Source organism: Polyodon spathula, chromosome 11 (assembly GCF_017654505.1).
Source record: "Polyodon spathula isolate WHYD16114869_AA chromosome 11, ASM1765450v1, whole genome shotgun sequence".
NCBI classification, from domain to species: domain Eukaryota; kingdom Metazoa; phylum Chordata; class Actinopteri; order Acipenseriformes; family Polyodontidae; genus Polyodon; species Polyodon spathula.
This window is the reverse complement of record NC_054544.1, coordinates 2,540,603-2,567,639: the sequence shown is the minus strand read 5'-3', so window position 1 is coordinate 2,567,639 and position 27,037 is coordinate 2,540,603. Positions and strand designations below refer to the sequence as shown.

At 40.7% G+C, this 27,037-nt stretch overlaps 1 protein-coding gene across 6 annotated transcripts in view; it reads right to left on the bottom strand.

The window, feature by feature from the left end:
- LOC121323145 (receptor tyrosine-protein kinase erbB-4-like) overlaps positions 1 to 27,037 on the bottom strand; it is a 294,760-nt gene that overhangs the window by 149,977 nt on the left and 117,746 nt on the right. For all 6 annotated transcript variants that reach the window (XM_041263966.1, XM_041263969.1, XM_041263970.1 and 3 more), the window contains exon 2: positions 11,638 to 11,789. In XM_041263966.1, the coding sequence (XP_041119900.1) occupies positions 11,638 to 11,789 (152 nt within the window). The remainder of the gene's footprint in view (positions 1 to 11,637; positions 11,790 to 27,037) is intronic.

The following is a 27,037-nucleotide window of genomic DNA, read 5'->3' as shown; positions in this document are numbered from 1 at the left end:
CTTGTTAAAATCAATCAAGGCTAGAGATTCCGGGGCCATCAACACAAAGGTGAGGGATCTGCAAGCATCAACAGGCAAAAGGCTATTAAAGACTAGAAACAACGTGGTTCAGTGGGGACTGCTTAAATAAATAAAATGCACTGGCCACACCGAGGGGAGGAAAGGGCTGTTTTCATTTTTTTTTGTTAAGGGTCAGCAAAATACTTAAAGAGATTGAGGAAAAATGTGAGAGAGACAGAGAGGGTGAAAGGAGAAGAAGATGGGTTTAATTCATTGTTTTTGTTTTGTTTTTGAGGGAGGGTTGGGAGCTAATATAACAAACAGTGACACAATATGCAGTATGCGATACACAATGCACAACATGGTTAATAATTTACAATATATGTCAGCAAAATTCTATTGGAAGATAAATAAACTGAGGTGAATTAAGAAGAGTGACTGTTTTGAGGAAACAGAGGTGAGTTTACAGAGTTTGTTGAACTGTACAGATCAACAGCACAGTCGAGGCCAGAGCCTGAACATTTCTGTTCATTGCTTTTCTAGTTTCTCTTGTGTTTTTCTCATCTAGGTTGTTGGGAAAGGGCCGGACTGAACAAATGGTTTATCTTTGGAGCCCCCCCCAAAAAAAGTTTATCCAATGAAGTAATTGAATATGGAAATAAAATATCTGGATTGATTTCGCGTTATTGATGATACGTTAATAAAATCTAATGTTTCTTTTTTTCTTTTTAAGGAATTCTACATAGTTTTATGTATATATGTATGTATGTATACATAGACAGTAAAGTAGATAACATGTTTCATTCAGACAGACAGACGGGTCTTGTTCTGTTAACAAAGCTGGGAATTCCAGTGAAGCTTCTGTTGCACTGAGAGTATTTTGCAGTGCATATTTATGGAACCAGAGAAACTTTTAAACAGCTTCTAAGCACCTTCTAGCTTAGCAGTGTGGTGGAGGTGCTGTCTAGGCAGTGTGATTGATCGAATGCCAGCTAAAGATTTTTAATGAAGAGTCCATTAAGGCTTGTAATATCATTAGCTCATGTTAGGACACTACCTCACGTCCCAGCTGAATAATGATGTTGAGCAATGTATCTATTTGACACATCTGACTGTCTAATTAATGGAGTGTTTGAGCTATTGACAAAACCCCGGCCTTCAGTGTTTATTGGCTGGAAAATGATAGAAAGCTAGATCTGTGGTTCAGCCTTTCAGTCCCAGGGTCCAGAGTGTGCTACCCTGAGCCCTGCCAGAACCCAGCGGTGTCAGGGTTAAAAGTGTGCTACCCTGCACCCTGCAAGAACCCAGCGGTGCCAGGGTCCAGAGTGTGCTACCCTGCACCCTGCAAGAACCCAGCGGTGCCAGGGTCCAGAGTGTGCTACCCTGCGCCCTGCCAGAACCCAGCGGTGTCAGGGTTAAAAATGTGTTACCCTGCACCCTGCAAGAACCCAGCGGTGCCAGGGTCAAGAGTGTGCTACCCTGCACCCTGCCAGAACCCAGCAGTGCCAGCGTCAAGAGTGTGCTACCCTGCGCCCTGCCAGAACTTAGAGGTGTCAGGGTTAAGAGTGTGATACCCTGTACCCTGCAAGAACTCAGCAGTGTCAGGGTTAAGAGTGTGCTTCCCTGCGCCCTGCCAGAACCCAGCGGTGTCAGGGTTAAGAGTGTGCTTCCCTGCGCCCTGCCAGAACCCAGCAGTGTCAGGGTTAAGAGTGTGCGTCCCTGCGCCCTGCCAGAACCCATCGGTGTCAGGGTTAAGAGTGTGCTACCCTGCGCCCTGCCAGAACCCAGCGGTGTCAGGGTTAAGAGTGTGCGTCCCTGCGCCCTGCCAGAACCCAGTGGTGCAGGGTCCAGAGTGTGCTTCCCTGCGCCTTGCCAGAACCCAGCGTAACTGCTCCTAGAGGTTATAACCACCAGAGATGGCCTGCTGACTCCAAACCTAGAGCTTAGGGTGATGAATCCGGCTTTTATTTATATAAATTCTGTAACACTTTACAATAAGTGTCTCTAATTACTGTGTATGTACTTACTTAGTAAAAACATGTGTACTTACACATAATTGCAATGTTATTATACATAGTTACAATGTACTTAATGTGTAAATCTTTTGCATGATACATGTAATTACACAGTTTTCAGGTGTCCATCCTGATGCCCATGTGTTTGCATGCTACAAGATGCAGCAGTATGACTCGTTCTGAAATTAACAGGAGGAGTTTGATACCTTGAGTCATGAAAGTTTAGTCCTAAGGCCAAGCATTTTAGCCAATTACTGAAGAAACAATAGATCAAGATAACATGTTTTTGCACGGACAGCTTCAATTCCTGTCCTTAAAGGCATTACAATTAGAAAGATCCAATATACATCAACAGAATGGATTGTTCTTACTGCTTCATTGCTCAGAGAGCTGGTCAATATCAATATGTTTGTAAACAGGGAGGGGAGGGCCATTAATAACAGACTATATGAGTCAAACAGAGGAGATTTTCAGTGAATGATTGCATCAGTGTTTACAAAACTTGCAAGTTTTGATATCTATCTATCTATATCTATATCGATATCGATATCTATATATCTATATATCTATCAATCTATATAGAACAGAGAAACATCATCTGTAATTAACAAACCTAGGATAGGAAGACACAAAAAGCTATCTAACAAGGATGAGCAATACTTGAAGATAATATCCTTAAGGAACAGAAAGAAGACAGATGTTGAATTGACAGCAGAACTATTTCACTCAATGTTTTTCCTTCTTTATGCAAGTCAAGGTTGTTATAATAGTAGAAAGCACTAGTGGAGAATTTTTGTTTTGTAAATTGTTGATTCTCATAATGCATCAGAGTAGAAAAATATATATATATATACATAGATTTTTTAAAACATTTTTTTAAGAAAGTTATTTGTGTTTATGAAACTGCTTCTAGGCTGCTGTTGGGTTCCTTAAAAAAACAGAATGTATTAAAAGAAAAAAATAATTCAAAGAGAATTAGGGTCCAGTTTCAATAACTTTGACTTCAAAACTGTATCTGCAATCACTGAGGCAAACCTTGTCACCAGGGCTTTGAGAGAGACAAATATTCAGAGCTAGGAAGAAAAACACCTTATATAACTAGACTAACAAGACTATCAAGTCCAGTCCTTTTTTTATTCCCTCTTGCTTGTTCCTAGCGCATCGGCTGAGACTGACAGGGAGAGATAGCCCTTTGAAGAAGAGTGCTGGCTTGCAGAAGAACTTCACTGTCAGCATCTGACAGCTCACTGTCCCCTCCATCGCCCATTCAGAGAGAGAATCCCAGGCAGACTAACCCTGGTGAGGGCAGAGCACTGACATTATGGTAACGCTCTCTTTATTGACTGTCAAATTTGTTCATCGTCCATTCTCATATGTTATCTTCCTGACGTGGTGTTTTCTTTAAGGACGAGGAACATAAATCTCTGGGTACCACGAGCCAGACTAGACTGCAGCAGCTAGCTTATTAGAGACTGCGATTGTGTTGATGGTGTGGAGAGAACTATAGATGCAGTTCCTAACAGGGCAGGACAGCTGAAATGTATTCCAATGCATACTCCATTCAAGAAGAAAATAATATACAGTGGCTTGCGAAAGTATTCACCCCCCTTGGCATTTTTCCTATTTTGTTGCCTTACAACCTGGAATTACAATTGATTTTTTGGGGGTTTGTATCATTTGATTTACACAACATGCCTACCATTATGCTACTACCACTTTGAAGATGCAAAATATTTTTTATTGTGAAACAAACAAGAAATAAGACAAAAAAAACAGAAAACTTGAGCGTGCATAAGTATTCACCCCCCCAAATTCAATACTTTGTAGAGCCACCTTTTGCAGCAATTACAGCTGCAAGTCTCTTGGGGTATGTATCTATAAGCTTGGCACATCTAGCCACTGGGATTTTTGCCCATTCTTCAAGGCAGCTCCTTCAAGTTGGATGGGTTCCGCTGGTGTACAGCAATCTTTAAGTCATACCACAGATTCTCAATTGGATTGAGGTCTGGGCTTTGACTAGGCCATTCCAAGACATTTAAATGTTTCCCCTTAAACCACTCGAGTGTTGCTTTAGCAGTATGCTTAGGGTCGTTGTCCTGCTGGAAGGTGAACCTCCGCCCCAGTCTCAAATCTCTGGAAGACTGAAACAGGTTTCCCTCAAGAATTTCCCTGTATTTAATGCCATCCATCATTCCTTCAGTTCTGACCAGTTTCCCAGTCCCTGCCGATGAAAAACATCCCCACAGCATGATGCTGCCACCACCATGCTTCACTGTGGGGATGGTGTTCTCGGGGTGATGAGAGGTGTTGGGTTTACGCCAGACATAGCGTTTTCCTTGATGGCCAAAAAGCTCAATTTTAGTCTCATCTGACCAGAGTACCTTCTTCCATATGTTTGGGGAGTCTCCCACATGCCTTTTGGCGAACACCAAACGTGTTTGCTTATTTTTTTCTTTAAGCAATGGCTTTTTTCTGGCCACTCTTCCATAAAGCCCAGCTCTGTGGAGTGTACGGCTTAAAGTGATCCTATGGACAGATACTCCAATCCCTGCTGTGGAGCTTTGTCACTCCTTCAGGGTTATCTTTGGTCTCTTTGTTGCCTCTCTGATTAATGCCCTCCTTGCCCGGTCCGTGAGTTTTGGTGGGTGGCCCTCTCTTGCCAGGTTTGTTGTGGTGCCATATTCTTTCCATTTTTTAATAATGGCTCTAATGGTGCTCTGTGGGATGTTCAAAGTTTCTGATATTTTTTTATAACCCAACCCTGATCTGTACTTCTCCACAACTTTGTCCCTGACCTGTTTGGAGAGCTCCTTGGTCTTCATGGTGCCGCTTGCTTGGTGGTACCCCTTACTTAGTGGTGTTGCAGACTCTGGGGCCTTTCAGAACAGGTGTATATATACTGAGATCATCTGACAGATCATGTGACACTTAGCTTGCACACAGGTGGACTTTATTTGACTAATTATGTGACTTCTGAAGGTAACTGGTTGCACCAGATCTTATTTAGAGGCTTAATAGCAAAGGGGGTGAATACATATGCACGCACCACTTTTTCGTTATTTATTTTTTAGAATTTTTTTAAACAAGTTATTTTTTTCATTTCACTTCACCAATTTGGACTATTTTGTGTATTTCCATTACATGAAATCCAAATAAAAATCCATTTTAATTCCAGGTTGTAAGGCAACAAAATAGGAAAAATGCCAAGGGGGGTGAATACTTTTGAAAGCCACTGTAATTCATAATTGTTGCATGCGGACTATAAACATGTATACAAAAAGCTTATTAATATATATTTTAAATGGTAGATGTTACTCACTTGTAAGGCATTATATCACAGACATCCCAAATCTGGTACTAGTGAAAGTTCTTGCTTCTGAACTCCCCATATGAACACAATGGTGATAACAAGCCGGGTGCGACTGCTCTGAAGGTCCAATCCTTCGGGGACATTTAAACTGAGGTGTGGCGTCCACTTTGTTGAAATCCCCTGGCACAAGGGAATTCTAGAAAACTATTTTTTGTTTCGTTGTCTATTTTTTATTTTAAAGTGAATCTGTCATCCTAAATTGATAAGTCAAAATTGACCAAAACCATTCTATCATATTGTTATTGAGCACTAAACATTGCAGCTGTCTTTGTGAAGCAAGAAAAGCATACCCAGTTAGAGTCAGAGCCAGAGCCAGAGCCAGAGCCAGAGCCAGAGCCAGAGCCACAGCCAAAGCCAGAGCCAGAGCCAGAGCCAGAGTCAGAGACAGAGACAGAGCCAGAGTCAGAGCCAGAGCCAGAGCCAGAGCCAGAGCCAGAGCCAGAGCCAGAGTCAGAGCCAGAGCCAGAGCCAGAGCCAGAGCCAGAGCCAGAGCCAGAGCCAGAGCCAGAGCCAGAGCCAGAGCCAGAGCCAGAGCCAGAGCCAGAGCCAGAGCCAAAGCCAAAGCCAGAGCCAGAGCCAGAGCCAGAGCCAGAGCCAGAGCCAGAGCCAGAGAGCCAGAGCCAGAGCCAGAGCCAGAGCCAGAGCCAGAGCCAGAGCCAGAGCCAGAGCCAGAGCCAGAGCCAGAGCCAGAGCCAGAGCCAGAGCCAGAGCCAGAGCCAGAGTCAGAGCCAGAGCCAGAGCCAGAGCCAGAGCCAGAGCCAGAGCCAGAGCCAGAGCCAGAGCCAAAGCCAGAGCCAGAGCCAGAGCCAGAGCCAGAGCCAGAGCCAGAGCCAGAGCCAGAGCCAGAGCCAGAGCCAGAGCCAGAGCCAGAGCCAGAGCCAAAGCCAAAGCCAAAGCCAGAGCCAGAGCCAGAGCCAGAGCCAGAGCCAGAGCCAGAGCCAGAGCCAGAGCCAGAGCCAGAGCCAGAGCCAGAGCCAGAGCCAGAGCCAGAGCCAGAGCCAGAGCCAGAGCCAGAGCCAGAGCCAGAGCCAGAGCCAGAACCAGAGCCAGAGTCAGAGCCAGAGCCAGAGCCAGAGCCAGAGCCAGAGCCACAGCCAGAGCCAGAGCCAGAGCCAGAGCCAGAGCCAGAGCCAGAGCCAGAGCCAGAGCCAGAGCCAGAGCCAGAGCCAGAGCCAGAGCCAGAGCCAGAGCCAGAGCCAGAGCCAGAGCCAGAGCCAGAGCCAGAGCCAGAGCCAGAGCCAGAACCAGAGCAAGAGCCAGAGCCAGAGCCAGAGCCAGAGCCAGAGCCAGAGCCAGAGCCAGAGCCAGAGCCAGAGTCAGAGCCAGAGCCAGAGCCAGAGCCAGAGCCAGAGCCAGAGCCAGAGCCAGAGCCAGAGCCAGAGCCAGAGCCAGAGCCAGAGCCAGAGCCAGAGCCAGAGCCAGAGCCAGAGCCAGAGCCAGAGCCAAGAGCCAGAGCCAGAGCCAGAGCCAGAGCCAGAGCCAGAGCCAGAGCCAGAGTCAGAGCAAAAGCCAAAGCCAAAGCCAGAGTCAGAGTCAGAGCCAGAGTCAGAGCCAGAGCCAGAGCCAGAGCCAGAGCCAGAGCCAGAGCCAGAGCCAGAGCCAGAGCCAGAGTCAGAGCCAGAGCCAGAGCCAGAGCCAGAGCCAGAGCCAGAGCCAGAGCCAGAGCCAGAGCCAGAACCAGAGTCAGAGCCAGAGCCAGAGTCAGAGCCAGATTCAGAACCAGAGTCAGAGTCAGAGCGAATCAGAATCACAGCCAGAGCCAGAGCCACAGCCAGAGCCAGAGCCAGAGCCAGAGCCAGAGCCAGAGCCAGAGCCAGAGCCAGAGCCAGAGCCAGAGCCAGAGCCAGAGCCAGAGCCAGAGCCAGAGCCAGAGCCAGAGCCAGAGCCAGAGCCAGAGCCAGAGCCAGAGCCAGAGCCAGAGCCAGAGCCAGAGCCAGAGCCAGAGCCAGAGCCAGAGTCAGAGCCAGAGCCAGAGTCAGAGCCAGAGCCAGAGCAAGAGCAAGAGCCAGAGCCAGAGCCAGAGCCAGAGCCAGAGAGCCAGAGAGCCAGAGCCAGAGCCACAGCCAGAGCCAGAGCCAGAGCCAGAGCCAGAGCCAGAGTCAGAGCCAGAGCCAGAGCCAGAGCCAGAGCCAGAGCAAGAGCAAGAGCCAGAGCCAGAGCCACAGCCAGAGCCAGAGCCAGAGCCAGAGTCAGAGCCAGAGCCAGAGTCAGAGCCAGAGTCAGAACCAGAGTCAGAACCAGAGTCAGAGTCAGAACCACAGCCAGAGTCAGAGCCAGAGCCAGAGCCAGAGCAAGAGTCAGAGAGCCAGAGTCAGAGCCAGAGCCAGAGTCAGAGCCAGATTCAGAACCAGAGTCAGAGTTAGAGTGAGTCAGAACCACAGCCAGAGTCAGAATCATAGCCAGAGCAAGAGCCAGATCCAGAACCATAGCCAGAGTCAGAGCCAGATCCAGATCCAGAGCCAAAGCCAGAGTCAGAGCCAGAGCCACAGACAGAGTCAGAGTCAGAGTCAGAGCCAGAGCCTGAGTTAGGGTTAGGGTTAGAAATGAATGCTTCTGTAACTCTGTACGTGAATGTTATGGCTTTCCATCAATTCTTTAATATTGTTTTTTTTTTCTTTACTATTAATAAAAGGAAACTACAGTAAAGACTCAAAGCTGCTTTCCCAGTTCCTTCAGTCTCTGCATGGAGCCTGGGTTGCTGGAGAGGTCAGGCAGGCATTGGTTTCTCAGCACTCTCCTGCTGCCTCGTGCTCTAATGCTGCCTAATCACCATGTCAGCCCTTTCCCCTTTATTTCTGTGGAAAGCAGGTAACACGTGTATGTTTGTCCCTAGATTCAGGTCCACATCGAGATCAGGTACAAAACATTTGATACTTTTATTTGAAACAGCAAGTTGACGAACAACTGACTAAGAGTACACAGACCGGAGTTAATATACTGCGCTCTATAATCTTAGCATTCAGTTCACAGCAACACACTGCTTTCAACCAGTTAACTAGCTCTCATGGCTACCCCTCCCCCCTCTCTCCCTCTCACTTCCTTTTTATATTACAGCCCCCACCCCCAATTAAATGCCCAGCTGTATTTAAGGGATTTGCAAGACTGGTTCTGTAACTCTCATCGTTTAGACAAACAGAACTCACAAAACAACCAACACACCCACACTTTCTCTAATACACATAACATTACTGTCCTATGCCCACATCCTCCATACACTCTTCACACCACCCCAAGGTTTAAACCAATATTAATTTAAAAGCAATGAATCACACATGTCTCTGTATATACTACGTTTGTTTTTCCTATTTCGTTATACTGCTGTGTTACTTGGAATCCTCCGATTCAGGTCAGTCTTTAATTTTGTTACAGTCCAACAGTATTTTGTCTGTCACAAAGTCCATCACAGTCCATAGTAAGTTATAGGCTAAGACCATATTGTTCCCGGCCATGTGAAGAGACAGCATCACTCACCAGCATGGCTACTCTCAATCATTTCTTCTATTCTGTTTTTTACACAGCAGTGCGACTGGGCCGCACAGACTTGCTGTTAATAGCTCCATTTTCTTCCACTATAATTTTGGTTGAGTTTTCAACAGAGAAATGGAGCCCATTATTATTATTATTTTCCAGATGTTATATCAGATATGAATGCATCTTTTTTTCCAATATAATTTTTCTCTGGGTCACAACACAGTACCCTTTTATGACTCCATATTCTTCTTCTTCTTCTTCTTCTTCTTCTTCTTCTTCTTCTTCTTCTTCTTCTTCTTCTTCTTCTTCTTCTTATTTATTATTATTACTACTACTACTACTACTACTACTACTACTACTAATAATAATAATAATAATAATAATAGTCGATAAGAAACAAGAAGATCATTATTTCACAGTGTACAGTGTAAAATATGCTGTTTTTTAGATTACAGAGTGGATTGAACTATTGCTTGGAGGAAAAAACAGGAAGGCTATAGTAAACAGTTGCTGTTGAGCTGGACTGTGAAATAACAGCTTGATACCATTGAAAAAGAAATGATGCGTGGCAAGCAATAAAACAAAAACAAACAACAACAACAACAAAAATCATGTCACATTTAAAAATACCTTCTCAATCCCCAAGACACCTAATTGTTGAGCTAATGATGTGATGCCTAATAGAAATGTTTACAGTTGCGGTTTGCAAATGCTACCTCAGTAATTAACAGCATATCAGCTCGTTAAATGGAAGAAGTGCAAACAGGAGCTGCAGTTGGAAAATGAGTTGCTATGGTTAGCAGTACTATCTTGTGCATGAGTCAGTGGTGGGCCTAAGAGCACAATTAGACAGGGTGTACCCTAGATTAACTCTAACCTTTCCTTGCTTCCTTTATTTGCTTTATTTCTTTACCCAATTAAAGGTTACTTTGTTATACCAGGCAAAAGAACACCAAGGTAAAAAAAAAACACTAAAGGATGTTAAATCAATGGAATAAACATTGGCCCAGCAGGGTATTACTGCTGTATCAATTTCTGTGTGGATTTGGCAAGGTAAACTGTGAGAAGAGTTCACATTGATGCATGATAATGTTGAACTGTTTTCACTTGAAGTAACGTTAACCCTGATTACATAACAGTTAAATCAATGATAACACGAGGCTTTCAATTATTCTCAGAGGCATTGCGATCACTGCAGTTGTGAATGCAGTTCCAAGAAGGAAGTCAACTGCACTTAACAAGTGTCAAGCATGAGCTTTTCCACTGCAGAGCTGTCATTTGTTTTTGAATGATTTATAATATTTTAGCCACTTTCATCTGAACCTCTTGCTTTGATACATCAGACAAACAAATAATTAAAAACTGTTTTAAAATATAGAGAGTGTGCTGATCACAAAAATGATCTGTTATGGCTCAAACACAAAGATAACAGGCATCATTTTTAATCAATGATTTTTACTCCAATGTGAAATTGGTTCAATCATGGAGCTGTATTGCAAAGCATAGTGATAGGATAGTGAGAGCATGTTACAGCTTACACTTTTAGATGGCTCTGAGCTTGAGGAGTCATATTTATTTTAAAACAAACACAGTAGAAAAATGTATGATGGGATTTCATAGAAAGTGCATAGACTAAATCCTCAGGGACTAGACCTATGTGTATAGATGTGTGCATCTCGTTTGAGCACATGCATTTATAGAGAAGATTATGTGCAGATCTCAGGCATATTTCACATGAAACCAACTGTTTTTTTTTTTTTTGTATTAATGTGCAGCACAACCCCAACCCATCCCTTTCTAAGAAAACAATAATTATATATAGCACCAGTATTTTCTTCACAAAAACCTATTTTATAGACTGCTGAATTTATTAATCACCTGCAGGATTTCATTTCTCAGCCATTGATGCAATTTAATATTAAAGCAGTGGTGGTACAGTACAGAGAGCTTCAATCAATCTTAGCTTTCACAAGAAAGAAAGAAAGAAAGAAAGAAAGAAAGAAAGAAAGAAAGAAAGAAAGAAAGAAAGAAAGAAAGAAAGAAAGAAACAAACAAAGAAATGCTCTTATTAAACAGGTGAGTTTTCTATTTCATCGACAGCCTTTTTATATTGAAATTGTTTCTCTACTGCTACAAAACTCTGCCCCATAAGCACAGTTGGTTCTGTATGTTTTCTCCCAAGAAACACTTGCAGCTATTTGTAGTGCTAGATTTAACTGAAACATAAACTTTTTCCTTCAGACAGAAAAAAGCCCTGACATTGTGGTTGTCAGTCAGCACACTGTTTAACTGGGGGGGGGGGGGGGGGGGGGGGGTAGTCAGATACAATGTATTCCGACACTATCATCCTCTTTCATAATATACTCAGAAGCAACTGTAACTGCCACATTCACAGTGTCAGGATTAACAACCGTTTCCTCCAGTTGTATCTCTCTTTCTTTTTTTAACATTTCCTTATCAGCCTCTAGCAGTCACAGACCCGCACCCGAAAAGGACTTCTTGTTCTTTTCCTCCTGCCATTAACAATGTAATCTGTGCTGGCTGTCACTGTACAGCATAAAGAAGCAAGGCAGCCATGCACCCAGACCTATTCCAGCGCCCTGCGTGCATGAGAGCTGGCTAGGGATGTATTACAAGGCACAGGAACATCTGATAAAATGACATTATCTCAGAGTAATCCCCAGCCCTCATGTATAGTGGGTCACTGCTAAAACAGACACTGAATTGAAATGGTGTGTACTGTATGGACAGCTGGTGAGGAGACAAGGGTGTGTGCCCTACCCGGAGGAAGGTGAGGTCTCGGTTGCGGTCAATGCTGGTGATCTCCAGGTTGCCCATGACGACCTCACAGTTCTCGTAGTACTTGCGCAGGGTGCGATACTGCTGCTCCAGGTCTGAGAGAGTGCTCAGCTTGTTCTCTGTCCCGGCACATACTGCAAAGAAAACACACAGGGATCAGTCGCTCAGTGGCTTTCTGAACCAGCTATAGCTATTCTGGCTTTACTAAAATGATAGAAAGAAGATGCCTATTGAACAGCAGTTTCACCCATTCCAGGTTTTACTACGAGCTTGATTAGCCACAGTGTATAGATAACAATCTCAAGGGTCTTATTAAACTCACAGTAGAACCAGGAATGGATCAAACTGCTATGCAATGGGAGTCTTATTTCCATCTCTGTACTAATACTAAGTTTAGTTAAACAAACTTTCAGCAAAACTGCCTTCTACAGTGTTATTCAGAGCTTGATGTTACAGTTGTACTAATAACAAGTAAGGACCAGTGCAGGCTTGTCATTTGATTGCAAACATTATTATTAGCATATAATAATAATAATAATAATATAATAATAATAATAATAATAATAATAATAATAAACCATGATACCCCAGTCCTTCCAAGATTTAAAAAAAATTAAAAACCCTGGTATTACGAGGTATCTAATTTGCAACACTTGATTCTGTTTGCTAATTCATATACAGTAAACAACTTCAGTGGACTAATGAGTTTCCAATGAAAGGGTTGGCGTCTTTCACAACCCTCGCACCGGGATGTTAATGCAAATTTACAGTACAACATGGCCAGCAGTGTGTGCTGTACCTGGGGTATGGGGGAATGTAGGGATTTCCCTTCCTGCCCTCGACAATCCAGTACCTTTCACTAAAGTTATGGCAATGAATTAACAACTCGTTACAGAAAGTGTCTGTTATTGGCCTCTTCAATCAATAAAGCTCTGCACATGATCTGCAGAAGCACCAGGCAGGAGAACAGACAAGCCCTTTAGCTCTGGCTCCTGCACCAGACTTGACAAGTAATTAAAACAAACCATTTCCACTCATCAAACACCTCCCTTACACAGTTGCTCGCCATCTGCTACTTCAGCTGGCATGGCCTGACGTTAACTAAGGACTGGAGTAAAAGCATGCTTGTTTAACACAGGGAGAGATTTATATGAATAAAAACACAGCACTTCTTCACCTCTGATTAGAAGATGAGACACAAGCTTTAACTTCTCAAAACCCAACTCTATCTAAGACAGCCACTCAGATTGACCAAACTTAACTGCTGTGTTCCTTCATTTTCTTTTCAGCTCTAGCTTTTTTCTTTTCGTCCCTGAGCAAAACCTCAAGAGGCATCAAAGAATGTAAAGACAGACAAGAGCTTGTACAAACAATTCCTCTAATCCATTATTAAATTACAAGAAGTGGTGAGCATGCAAACACATCTAAAAAGTGCCGGGTGTGATCAAGGATAGATCTTCCAGTCCTCAATAACTGTTAGCAGACATTAGGAGCTCAGGGTTTTAGAAAGTGCAACGCACAGTAATAAGCATTTATTAGTCCCCTGGGGGCCATTTGGTAGGATTATGGAAGAGTTGTGGAGAACACAGCCCTGTGAGTTACAATCTTTATTTTGCCACCTCTGATGAATATTAGTGGGAGTTGGGGAAGAGACATCTCCTTTCAAGACACAAAATGAACAGGAGCACTTCGAAAACAAATACCAGAGGTCCACTGCAATTTATTTAAAACACATTTCAAATTAAAACATTCATCAATGACTGGAGTGGTAAACTTTCAAGACAGCACTTAATACAATATGAATATTATGTCTTGACAGCTATATTGCACAATGGAGAGTGCTGTAAGAGAGAAAGCACACTGTAAGTTGTGCCAAAGCGACCCTGGGAAGCAAGTAGTTTGATAACACTCAGGAAGGCGTACATATATATTTTTTCTTTCTATTCTCTTTATGTCATTCTAAGCCCATTGTGGTTTTAAAATGCCTTATTGTATGTGAACATCTTTTACGTTCAGTACAATATCATTCAATGACTCACACTTTCATATATTAAAAGAAGCTGCTCAACAGAAATAATGGGAAGTGTTATTTGCATAATGCAGCTACATTACATTGGGTTTAAAAGAATGGGAATAGAGCTAGCTCTGTACTTGTGCAATAAAAAGACCAACAAGAGCAATTTATACAAACAGTACTGAAGCTATAATGAACGACACATTCATTGTCAATGAAGCACAATGCAACAGTGTGGTACTGCGTAACACAAGTACAAGCACAACTGTACACATTGCTGCTTTCGCAAAAGTACCAAACGAAGATCCTTACATTCTGCCCAAGTTACATTAATACTCCATCAAATTGTAGCTTTTAAAGAGTAAGTTAGCAATGATTCTGTATGGTTATAAGTGCCATCTTATAAGTGCCATCTAGTTCTACAGCTCTTTCTAAGAGGGGTCAGCAATCTTAATAAAGGGCTCCAAGGGCATAGACAGTGTGCACAGTGATTTTAAAGGCACTGGGTTAGTTTTATGCTGCTGTTATGAGATAGCAGTTTGAGGCAATACATGATTACAACAAGATTCTAGGACTATCACCTTGGTTCTTAAAGGACCTCCACTTGACTGAAATGTGTTACTGCATTTCTGCATACAGTTGAAGCAGTGGAGTCCAATGCTATTGACACCCTCCTCTCTGTTCAATGCAACAGTTACAGTAACTGAAAACTAATTAATACAAACTGGCTATATAAAAAAGCACTGGAGTGTCTCTGCTGTCCGGTGCAGAATGTGCTTGAAAGCACAAAGTGTCCTTGTTTGTTTTAGTTAATATGTAACAGTTGGAGGGCTAAAGGCCTCACAGATCTCTTCAATCATTATGAAGTTGCTTCTGTTGCTGCATTTTCCTTTTTGAGTAAACTTTATTAGATGCAATCTTTCAAACACAGATTTTAATCACACGCTTTGCTGTTCACTGTGAATTCATGTTGCAAAAGCATAGAACATGAAATTAATAAATGCTAAAGTTAATTCATATTAATTCAATATTAACTCCATAGGAAATTGTTTGTAAGTGGATCCAAAATGAAATAATTAATAACTGAGACTTTTACAGTATTAGGTGCTTTTTTTTAACTCAGCCTGAGCCGGGCTGAAAATATTATAATTCTTATGTCACCATAGAATACTCTAAGATAAATGGTAAGTATGTTACATAAATGAATAGACTGGCGCAGCGCACCATTGTTCAATAAGACACAGGAGCTCTGCCTGTCCTCACTCGTGACAACCCTCCCCTCCCTGTTTATTCACTGTGCTCCATATGGAACACGCTCCCCATATGTCGCCATATTACGCTAAGATGGCTCTGTACATTAATATTCATTTTTGGTTTATCACCCTCTGCTTCATTGACCCTTTGTCTTCTGCAGAAAGAGAGAGAGAGAGAGAGAGAGAGAGAGAGAGAGAGAGAGAGAGAGAGAGAGAGAGAGAGAGAGAGAGAGAGAGAGAATGCATGTCCCAATCAGATCAGCAACATCTTGCCCCTTAATGAGCAGCAGATTCAATTAGCAGTTATAGGCGGAGTCACGCACTGCAAAATGAGGCTTGCCCTCCAGGCGGCCATGAACAAGCTGTCCCCTCAGCTCTGACACGGAGACCTGCCGTCCTGCACAGGCCTCGAGCTAAAGGAGGGTGTAAATATCTTAGCGGGCTGCCTGCTTACAGCAGCTGCTGCTCTTCAAAAAAAGGCAACAATACAAATAAAAATTGTATGGTACAGTACATACCATATAATAATATACAGACGCAGAAAAAGATCACGCGTTGGAAATATTTTGTAGCGATGTGTTTAATCTCTATGTGTAACATATAGAATTAGGAAGGCAGCTGCACAGCCATGGTACACAATGCTATAGCAGAGCTAGAGGGACCCACTGAAAGCAGACTGTGTGGTTGGACAACTACACTCAGAGTCCAGCATCACTTGATCTTAGAGGTTCAATTTTATAAGTAAAAGGAAGTGTTTTAAAAGCAAGTGTTTTAAAAACTGGAAGGATGCTAAAAAGTAATGACATTAATTTACAACACTTCTACCCCTCCCTCCCTCTCTCTCTCTCTCTCTCTCTCTCTCTCTCTCTCTCTCTCTCTCTCTCTCTCTCTCTCTCTCTCTCTCTCTCTCTACAACATTGTAAAGACCTGAGAGGTATGGTAAAGCAATTAAAAGAAACATGGTGGACCATGGTATAACCCTGGGGAAAGCATTGGAAAACTTCAATATTGCTGTGCAAATTCACTGTGGTAAACTTTCATATGGAACCAATTATATTACTACGAAATAAATCAAGCCAACTTAATTTTGGTAACCTGTCCCCACATACAATATACAGCACACACACACACACACACACACACACACACACACACACACACGAAGACACACAGGCACACATGCACCCTGCATTGCAGACCTGTGGTGCAGCAGTACAGGCTGACGGCATGGTTTTTAAAGGTGGTTCAATGATTTTTACCAGGGATTTCTGGAACAGACAAGATGCATGAGCTTCAAAGCACAGGCATGCTCCACCCACTTAACACTCCCATTCTCAGTATATACTGTAAAAGCACTTGGGTCTGTCTTGATCTGCAACAGTGCATCAGATATGAATGTGCCCAGGACTAGGAAGTAACTTATTGATAGGGCCAGTTAACACTGCAGTTTTACAAGATTGGGCTATGGTACTCATAGTACCTATATTGTACTGCGCTAAAAACATGTGGCCAAAATGCTGAATTAAACTGTAGTTTACTGCAGTAAGTGATGTATGTTGCAGTATTTTTTTGTATGGGAGTTCTTAAAATATGAACTTTCTGGTAATATAAATTATGCATGCATCAATTTGAATAATAAATAAAACCATAACTATATGCATTTAATAAGAGCTGGTAAGACAATCTGAATATATAATAAATTACTGTATGTAGCGCAACCAGTTGGCACTCCTGGTGGCTGAGTGTAGTAATTACATGGCACAATTGAAATGTGGTGTTGAATTTAAAATGAAGCAGAAGGGACTTCGGTTTCTGCTGATTTATTCTTGTTTTTCAATCCAAAGACACTATAACAGCAACGCTCCATCTAATGTATAGTGTAACACTGAACACAGAAGGCTTCTATGAAATTAAGCAATACCCACTGGGCGTCTATTAGATGGTTTAATATGCTTGGGGCTTCCAGATACAAGACTGTATAATCTCATACTAAAGTCTTAAAGAAAGATGCATTCCAAAACAACTTTTCCAATCATGTAATGTTAACACAGGACCACGTCAGCAGTGTAAAAAGTTCATGCAGTGCCTGTTTAAATGTTTAAATGATACTTATTTCTTGCTTCATATCAAATATTATAAATACAAGGATTTGCATTCAGTTCCATTGATTCCTATCTCACTGTGCGTAACTTCTTCAAAACCAGGTTTATTCAAGCAGAGGAAGCTTAAACAAATGCAATATGCTCAAATCAAGCTCCGTTTATCCACACGCCACAGATTCAAGACAAAATACAAAGTGAGAAAAATACAATTGGCTTTTTGAACATGAAAGAAGACGGTTTTAGTTCATTTAAAAAAATAATAATCCTATTGAGAAACTGAACTCCAGGTGTCAAAAGAAATTTCAGAACACAGGACTGGATCTTTGCGAGGGTTAATAACAGAGCACATTCCATTTAAGGAAGAGCGGGAGAAAAAAAACACATTCTGCAATTAACATTCATTCCAAGTAAAATTCAAAAACAGTAACGTAGCCTGACAAGAGCCAGTGCGCAGAACAAACTACTAGCTAGCAATGCCTGACTACCTGTACGCTTTCAATACTGTGACCTTGTTTACCAAAAAGAAAGTTCTTATAACATTTTGCAGTTTTTGTGTTGTTTTTGTTCGGCACACAGTGCTACCCAGTTGCCTAATGTTTTAACAGCAGATTGTTTGTTGTAACTGCAGTAAGAATGTTAAAGGAGAAAAGGAAAATAAACTAAATAACGTCCTGGAGGACCTGCTGTACTGAAAAGGCAAAAGCCCCGAGGCCTGGTTAACACAGCAGCAATCTACTCATCTCATCACAAATGGGATCTAAGCTTGCAGCATGAAAGTCGAAAGCTTTGTCTGTAAAACTACTCTTGAAAATGCAAAGCCACACATTAATGACTACAGCATTTTATGTGCTGTCTTTTTCTCCTCTTTAAGAAAAGCTGGTTAGAGCAGGTCTCCAAAGCTGACTCCAATGAGAGCGCTAGCAGGGCGTGATTGAAATCATTTTGTATCATTTTTACACTACATTTAAACTGCAATGCCCAAGCATAGAGCACCATTAATAATGCCCCACTTGGTCAAAGTGTCGCACTGTATTCTTCATGCTTAAAATGTGTTGCGGAAAGTTACTGCATTAACCTGACCTGCTATCTAACCTCACACACAGACATACACACACACACAAACACACACACACACACACACACACACACACACACACACACACATATACACACACACACTGAATAATTCTATAACCTCCTCAAATAGCCTTCAACCACTAGGTGCAGAGCATTTAGCAACCCTCACCCTAAACCCTAACCCTAAACCTTGTGTCATTTAAATAACTTTTTATTTATTATTTTACAGAGCTTATATTGTTCAATGAAGTCAAGTTCTTTGGAGTCCTATATGAAAAAACAGACATTGTGTTGCATTGCATTTTTCTATTGTAATTTAGGTTAGAAACTGTAACTTAAGTACTGCAGATCTTGTAAAACACCAGCAAGCTTGAGGCCGAAGCTCACTGTCTCGGTTTAGCATATGCTGCATACACATGGATGTCTTGTTTTATCCACCTATCTGTACAAAGGTAAACATTAAAAAGGACACACGCATCCACGATTTGATTTATGTTTCCCCATCGAATACTGAAAAAGAACACATTTTACTACAGCTCTTAAACAGCCACTGTGTGTATCATTGCCCTGCCATGAATGCACGAGTGTGCATGACCCTCAGAGCAGAAAAGAACGTTCTCAAATCCATCAGTCCACAAAGCTGCCTGTCAGCTTATACTTTGTGCATGTTCTTCTTCACATGGACTGCACTGGAATGGATTTGGCAGCGCTTCACAAACAATATCAGCGCTGTGACACCTGGATCTACCTGGTACCTTACAGATCAAATTGAAATTAAAGTTATCTCTGGCTTTTATTCTTTTATGGTGGTAAAAACTTGGCACACTTTAGTACAAAACTGCTCCTCCCCTGCCACCACCTAATTCTCCTAATGGCAGAAGCATTACGAGACCACCGCATTACCAGGAATAGCAATACAATAGATATACAACAAAAGCAGTAGCCCATTTGTACTTATAAATTCCAATTATTAGAATGGAATCACTGTGCTAATATTCCACCAATGGGCTATCTCATTGTAGTTGCCCGAGTCCTCCAGTTGCCCTTTACTACAAAACCAACGCATTGCTACTGATGATCACTTTCTAAAGGTTAACATTAAGGGTTATTTTTTGTACCACTTAGCAAGGGTCATTACATTGTATACTGTGTATTGGAGAAGAAAACACAAGCTTTTGATCCTTCATCTTACAAGGTGCTTCTCTGCTATTGTTCGTATATTGCTTTACCGATGCTATTTTTTTTTTTATTCTGGATCACGACTGTTTGTTTGCGACAAATTATTGTAGATTAAGGGTTTAATTATTGAGGAACGTGTCATGAATATCATTGCTGTTTTATCTCTTTATTTAATTAGAATTCATCAGGGAATAGCATATGTTATTCATAAATAATAACATTTTAAATATTATTAATAAATGCTATTCCTTATTCGCCTTGTTGGTCTAGAAAGAAGAATTCTCTCCCTCCCTCTCATTCCCCCACTAGGGATTTCCACATTGTCATTGGCTTTCCCCTCCCATTGGCTTGCTGTTATGTAGAAGACGTCGCAGTGAATATTAGAACACAGTGCAGAGCAGGCTCATTCTTGTGAAATTAGATTTGCCGACCTTCACTCCCATTTACTATTACCAGGCGGGAAGCTCAAGGACAAGCGCACAGTGGAAATGCAAACACAGCGGCAGCGCCACTCACACACAGCTGAGCTTTCTGCAGTGACCAGCAGGTAGAAACCCGTCAGCCTGCCTCTCAGACCAATACACTGTACATTATACATTGTACTCACATCTGTCCACAATCTATACGGTATATAATAGATAACATTGTGAGATACAGGTAGCCCCTGATGAAAAGTGCTTGCTTTCTTTATTTTGATGTCTGTATTTATTTATTTATTAAACCTGGAGATTTACCCATCGAGGTCTCCTGTACAAGGGGGACTGGGAAAACAATAAAAGGACAATCGCAAAGTATAAACAACACAGTTCAGTCAGGAAAACTCATGCGACAGAAAGAACAACATTTATTAAAGTTTAGAGAACAAATATTACGTTATACATATTTTCATTAAATCTTTGGCGTTTGGCCTCACCCTTCGTGGTACTCCTGCCCATAATTAAGTTTGCTGATAGTGGAGAGGCCAGGGGCAGGGGCGCAGGACAGCTGCCCTCCCCTGTAGACGAAGCCAAAAAGCAGGTGGAGGTTGGGGAGGAGGAGGCAAAATGACGTACAGCAGGGGCGAAATGATTGACGTGATATATGAAGCCCTTCTAGCTGATCATTGGACGTGTTATCGAATGACGAATGTGATACCAACCATTTCACTGACGCATGTTCTGGTAATGAAGGCGCCGAATATGTTTGATGTTTATGATGTTAATCTAGCTTGAAAGGGAGTTCCCTGCTAGAACCTTTGCTGAATTAAAAACATGCGGTTCAGAAGTAATCAGCAGCACGCAGAGATCAAAGATTATAATAAACAGGACCTGTCTATTTGTTCACGTGGACTGCAGAAGAACATTAGTAGGAGGTACTAAGCAATTCCCAAACACGATCTTTAAAACCAGAGCAGGAAAGACAATCAAATTCCTCCTTCATGCTATGATGGAAACAGTTCCATGTCTTTGGGAGTTGATATGCAAAACATAATTCTCCCAAACATGTTTGAATCCTTGCAAAAGCAAAATGAACAGAGTCCTGACAGTGTAAATCTATAGTCAATGCTAGTCCTCTCTACCACAGCACTCAGGAAGGAGAATGGAGAAATTCATTCATTACTTCAAAAACACTCAATTGTGTAAGTAAAACTAAAAGGCAGTCAAGATAACAAAAGCTTCAGGGAGCTTCTTAGAGATTGCCATCTATATTTTCCAAATGTTAAATGTCTCGTCTGTAGTTGAACCTGTTATGTGTGTCTATGCAGAAACAATAACAGACACATTATGAGATACTTCATATTAAACATGTAAGACACTGATATAAAGTATTCCTTTATAAATTATTTTGGATAACAAAGATTACTTTAGGGAGCCAGTGCTTATAAAAGTAATAATGCAGATGCAAAAGCTCAATGTAAGCACAAATCTCAAATCACTGCAAAATTGAAACTAAATTGCTGTTGCCTTTGCTCTATAGGATGCATAGCATCATCTTAATAGGTACTTTTAATATGGCGCTGTCATACTGGCTGCGTGAATAGACTGCTGAATATTTCATTTTCCTTCATTGTTTTGTTCAATCTCATGTTGTCCTCCTTCTGTTCAATGCCACTGTGATCATAATATTGTATGAGATTATTTAAATGGTTATGAATTGATTTACATGTCGTGGAGTCCAAATAACATGAAAATATTAAATTAATAATATATATATATATATATATATATATATATATAATATATATTAAATATAAGAACAACACATATCCACTAAAAACTAATACCTACAGTAAATATAGCAATGTTGTTTATGGAATAGCCTGTGAAAAATGTGATGAAATAAAATATGTTGGAGAGACTGGAACAACTTTATATAAAATAATTCAGAACCACCTTTCATTAATTAGAAATAAAAAAATGAATGAACCAATAGTACAGCACTTCACCAGTCAAGGACATGACATAAATGATGTAAAGTTTGTAGTATTAGAACAGCTAAAATTAGACAATGCAACATATAGAAGAATAAAAGAAAGTAAATGGATAAATAGACTGAACACGATTATGCCAGCGGGACTCAACAGAAAAGAATGAACTAATTAATTCCAATAAATATATAAAAGTTAAAAATAATTAAACAAACAAAATTAATTCAAAAGTTGTGCATGCTGATACACTGGGGAGACCATATCAAGGCTGATCCTCAGAGCCAGCATTGCATGATAATATAAATATAAGTTTATATAAAATAATGTTAATTAGAATTAATAAATATTTGAAGATATAAGTAAAAATGATGTCACAATATATAGAACACCATTACACCATGTAAGAATAAATCATGGATTTGAATATTAACAATAATGTAATGTAAACATCAATCTCTTTTTCCTACTTTCACCTGAAGAAGAGACCTTTGAGGTCTTGAATCTTGTGAATAATTATAATTTAGTTAGTCCAATAAAAGGTATCACATCTCCTTCTCTTTGTCTATCATCTCCGGACTAATATGGCTACCACATTTCATCTATCAACGAATATAAACAATAACAAGTAGTTTGTCATGCCGTTTTCATATATATATATATATATATATATATATATATATATATATATATATATATATATAAAATCATGTAACTGAAATAATAAAATGTATGCATGAAGAAATTTAAATGCAAATATCATTACTCTCCATAGTACTGTAGGAAACATAATTGTTACATGCACATTTCTGCAATTTGCAGGGTTATTGAGAACAAGTAACTGCCTATCTGTTTCTAATCTGTTTTCTTTTCTTTTCACACTAACTGGTCAATAAACATCTCTGCTGGAGTATGTACAGCCGTTCATTACTACTGACCATGAGAACTTGCAGGTACTTGGGGATTCAAACCCTTTAAATACTAGCAATCAATTCACATAAATGCCAAATACCTTTCGTTTAGATAAGATACAGGGTTTGTGAAGAACACACAGTGTTATGGGTTGGGTTGTGTCTGGGGAATGTTTACCCCTCTACTGTAGTTTAAGCTAACACATCATGACTAGGGAGATCTCTGTTATAGGATATAAGCACAAACTGTGAGAAAATGATGTTTCTTAAGCTAGGAATTCACTTATAAGATTTTGCAAGTGTTTGGTTGATTTACCAGACGCGATTTACTGCATATTACTGTACATTGCTCCCTCTTAGACCTCTAAACAAGCTATTTCTTTTTTCTAGTGATATCCTATAGTGTTACTGTATAGCCCTCCTGTGTTTTCATATAAATGCATACTTTGCTTGATAGCAGCTAATCTGTGGTATAATTTTCTGCCACTTACTGCGAGAGAAAGTTTTGTTGTCCCTCTACTTCAACTCAGTGTTTGTCAGCTGGATAAAATAATAATGCTGTTTTCATTGCAGGCAATCAAAATGAATTACAGGGAGGTCGGGAGACAGACAGCTATAGCTTGCATTAAATAAATATCTGTTTTTATTACCCCTAAAATATAAAGTGACTGTTTGTCAATAACAGCGGGACTTCCAATCTACCTATGAAGGCAACAATTAAAGACTGTGCATCCTTTGAGCAGGTTTGTTTGTGAGAACAGAGAGTGCTTCCCTTTGAAAACCTGTTGAGGTGGAGGACGGGTAATTAATCAATAGCTAGACACTGACGTAGGTGTGCAGCATTTTACATTGTGCAGCTGTCTGTGTGTGGCTGTAATTGATTCTGAATGCACTAGTAAAGACAAAGTGACAAACAAATAGCAACAAACAAAAAGAAAGACATGTATATATTCTAAGCATAAACATATCATGGGGCTTTGTAAAAAAACAAAAAACATTCCAAACAATAATATATACTAGTAGGTATCTGATTCACCTTTTATTTAAAAAATAGCACAAGTCATAAATAGCCACATGAATATTAATAATAGGAAAAAAAACAAGGAACAACAGGGGGTTGCGGTGGTGAAAAGACTTTGGGCCAAACACTGCAGACAGCAATGGTAATGTGAAACAACAAACGCTCTCAAAGTGTATGTAAGAAGCACAATGGAGCTTAAACGCAGGCTATTATTTACGGAGCACACAGCTGGGACTCTTCTGCAGTAGTTCATACATCTAAGAGGGGGTGTGTGCTTGACTGGCTTTTAAAAAATAACTCCAACTATCACTACTGTTATCCATCTATCCATTACAACACACTCCTCCAAGACTATTTAACTCTGGGTGTGCGTGGCTGCCTCACCTGTGCTGGGTACATTGGTCCTTGGTAAGCTTTAAATGTACACTTATTTTCCAGTGTTTTTATATAAACACAAACTTACAACATATAAAAATAAAAGTTTTGCTTGTTTAAGCAGACTGACTGCTTTATCATTTAAATTTGCTTTCCTGTTAGTAAGATTTTTAACTCATAAAGAAAACAAATGCTGATCTGTAGCATCACTGTCTGCTTAGTATGACTCTCTTCCACGGGCAAAAAAAATATATTTCTGATATATGTAACCTCTGACATCACAAACAAGAATAACAAAACATGTATGCTCTGTGTGGTGTGTGTATATTTAAGAGTACATATTTACATGCATGGTCATAGGTACTTGTTATATCTGCTTAGCTTGTGCTGTTATGCTTCCTGACAGAAAATTATCTGCTAATGAAAAACAAGTCACAATTAATAAAACTCAAAACGATTACCTGTTACATCTGGTTGAAAGCTTAATGAAGTACCTGGCAGCACTATGAAAATTACTTTTTATAATTTGCCTTTTTTTTTTTTTTTTTGCAGGGAGTTACTCTGTTTCCAATTAGATCAAGCAGTCAGTCAAGAGAGGCCGATAGCACTCTGAGGACATCAAATCAACAACTCTCACTTCAACGCAACTGAACTGACTGCTCTAAAGCAGTATGTCAAAAACATGACGCCCAATCACACAATTCTAGAACTGCCTAATGATATGCATTTATTACCTCCCATACGTATATAATACATGCATGTGGAATGTGTGTGTGTGTGTGTGTGTGCGTGCGTGCGTGCGTGCGTGCGTGCGTGCGTGCGTGCGTGCGTGCGTGCGTGCGTGCATGCGTGTGTTTGTCTGAGTGCAAATATATCAATGAATCTTATAGTACTGTGCTGGTCCTCTTATGTTTATCTTTCTATGAAAAATAACCAAGAAGTGCAGTGAGCCAATGAAAAAGCTCTGTTTAAGTACAGTAAGAGGGACATTTACCATCTCTATAATCTGAAGTATTGTAACCCTCCCTGTTCCAAACTTAAAAAGACAATACAATCAGATCCACTTTCATTATTAAAGCATGCTTTTAAATAACTGTGTTCAACACATTTATTTGCTAGGCCCAGAGGCTTTCACTTTATACTCTTCCCTCTTGCAGGCATGTAGCCAGTCATCAAGGACACTAATGAAGGGAGCCCCCTGAGTTTAAATACCAGAACCAACCCAGCAGAGAAGAGTTGAAAGAGGCAAATGGCCTTGACCAGGACTGGCTGTGAGAATGCAAGCACTAGAAAAAAGAGAAGACCTAAACATTATCCCAGAGAGCAAGACAGCTAGTTAACTGATTGTTCTCCCAGCTAATATTTCCAACTCCATTAGTACTACAGTATTTAGCAGAGGTAAGTTTTTCAAAGTAAAATAGATAGCTGTTTAAGCTAATGTCTATCAGTGTGTACACCTGACAGCTCATTTACGTGTCTAGACTACACCATGTCCTTGCACTTTGTTCTCAATGAAATAATTGGCATTTAGGGGGGCTATCTCTTAATGTTGGAACCCCCCCCCCCCCACCATTTTTAAGCCTTACTTAAAAAATACTTAATATATGTAATATATTTCTTACACCGTTTACTGGTAACAGCTTGATAGAGGGATGCAATTATGTTGGAATATGCAAAGATGAGGACATGGGAGTGTAGGCATGTTTCCTGTGTGTCCCCCCCCTCCTCCCCGCTCCCTGTCTGTACAGAACAAGCCAGCTCACTGTCTGTCAGTCATTCCTGCCCCAGGTACAGACTCAGCATGCCCTATTAACTGAGAGATGAGTGTCATATATGGCAATGCTGGCAAGACAACACAATTATTACAATGCTGTTAGATCTGATTTGAGGAAGCAATTTGTATCTGGGATTAAAAAAAAAATATAATATATATAATTTGGTTTAATTGAAGAGATGGTTGTACAGCACTGGTGTCACTTATGATATGGCACACCTGTCCTCCTGAATGACTGCTCTTTGCATGCTGTCCCTCTCCGACCAGCTGAGCTGTGAAGCTGTGCAAGTACAGCCCACGCCTTGCCTTCTAAACCGAGTTTAATCATTTTGCCCTGCACAGTAGCTTTGCTGTTGAACACCCTAGTGGTCATTTCTATACCGACCTCATTGCACCTTCCTCAGGCTTGCCTAGAGACAGTAGCAATGGTAAAATATGCTGGTGACCTTACTGAACATGTCAAATATCCATGAGTGTGGAATGAATTCCTCCAGCAGCCCAGGGGAAGCAGATGGCAACACATGGCTGCTTCTCGCAGCCAGTCAAGCCTGCCTCAGTGGAAACATACAAACTGCACCGAACGAGAACCCACCATGGAAACACTCAGCTCTGATTAATGAACAACTTTGAGCTGCATAGAAAAGAGGCTGGGGTTGCTGTGTAGCACGTCTGATTGAAAACATTTCATATATATATATATATATATATATATATATATATATATATATATATATATATATATATATATATATATATATATATATATATATATATATATATATATATACATGCAGGATACAGCACTAGATACAGCACTAGTTAACTCAATTTCCATATTATATATTTACAAACAGGTTGCTCTGCTAATTGTACCTTAATGGATTGTGTTGGTAAAGATTTTACAATGTATTCAAAGCAAAACAATTAAATTGTATATAACCTTTAAATAAATACATTCCACACTGTACAGTATATTATATCCACTACCTCTGATACCAGAGCTGTCCCTTTTGGATAAGTTCTGCATAGTAAACAATAACGGGGTATTGTTAAGGTCATGTAAAGGTCAGGGACACTGCTGTTGTATAGATTCACAGGGCTCTCTGTGACCAAAATATGAACACACTTCTCATCTGAATAATGAATAAAAAAGATTGCCTTTATCTACTCAACCATGCCCCTGTTTCGCAGCCCTACTGGCCAGCCCTCAAACGCTGGGGGTTTGGCTTTAATTAAGCCCCCTTAATTAAGCCAATTTTTATTTGTGCCTCC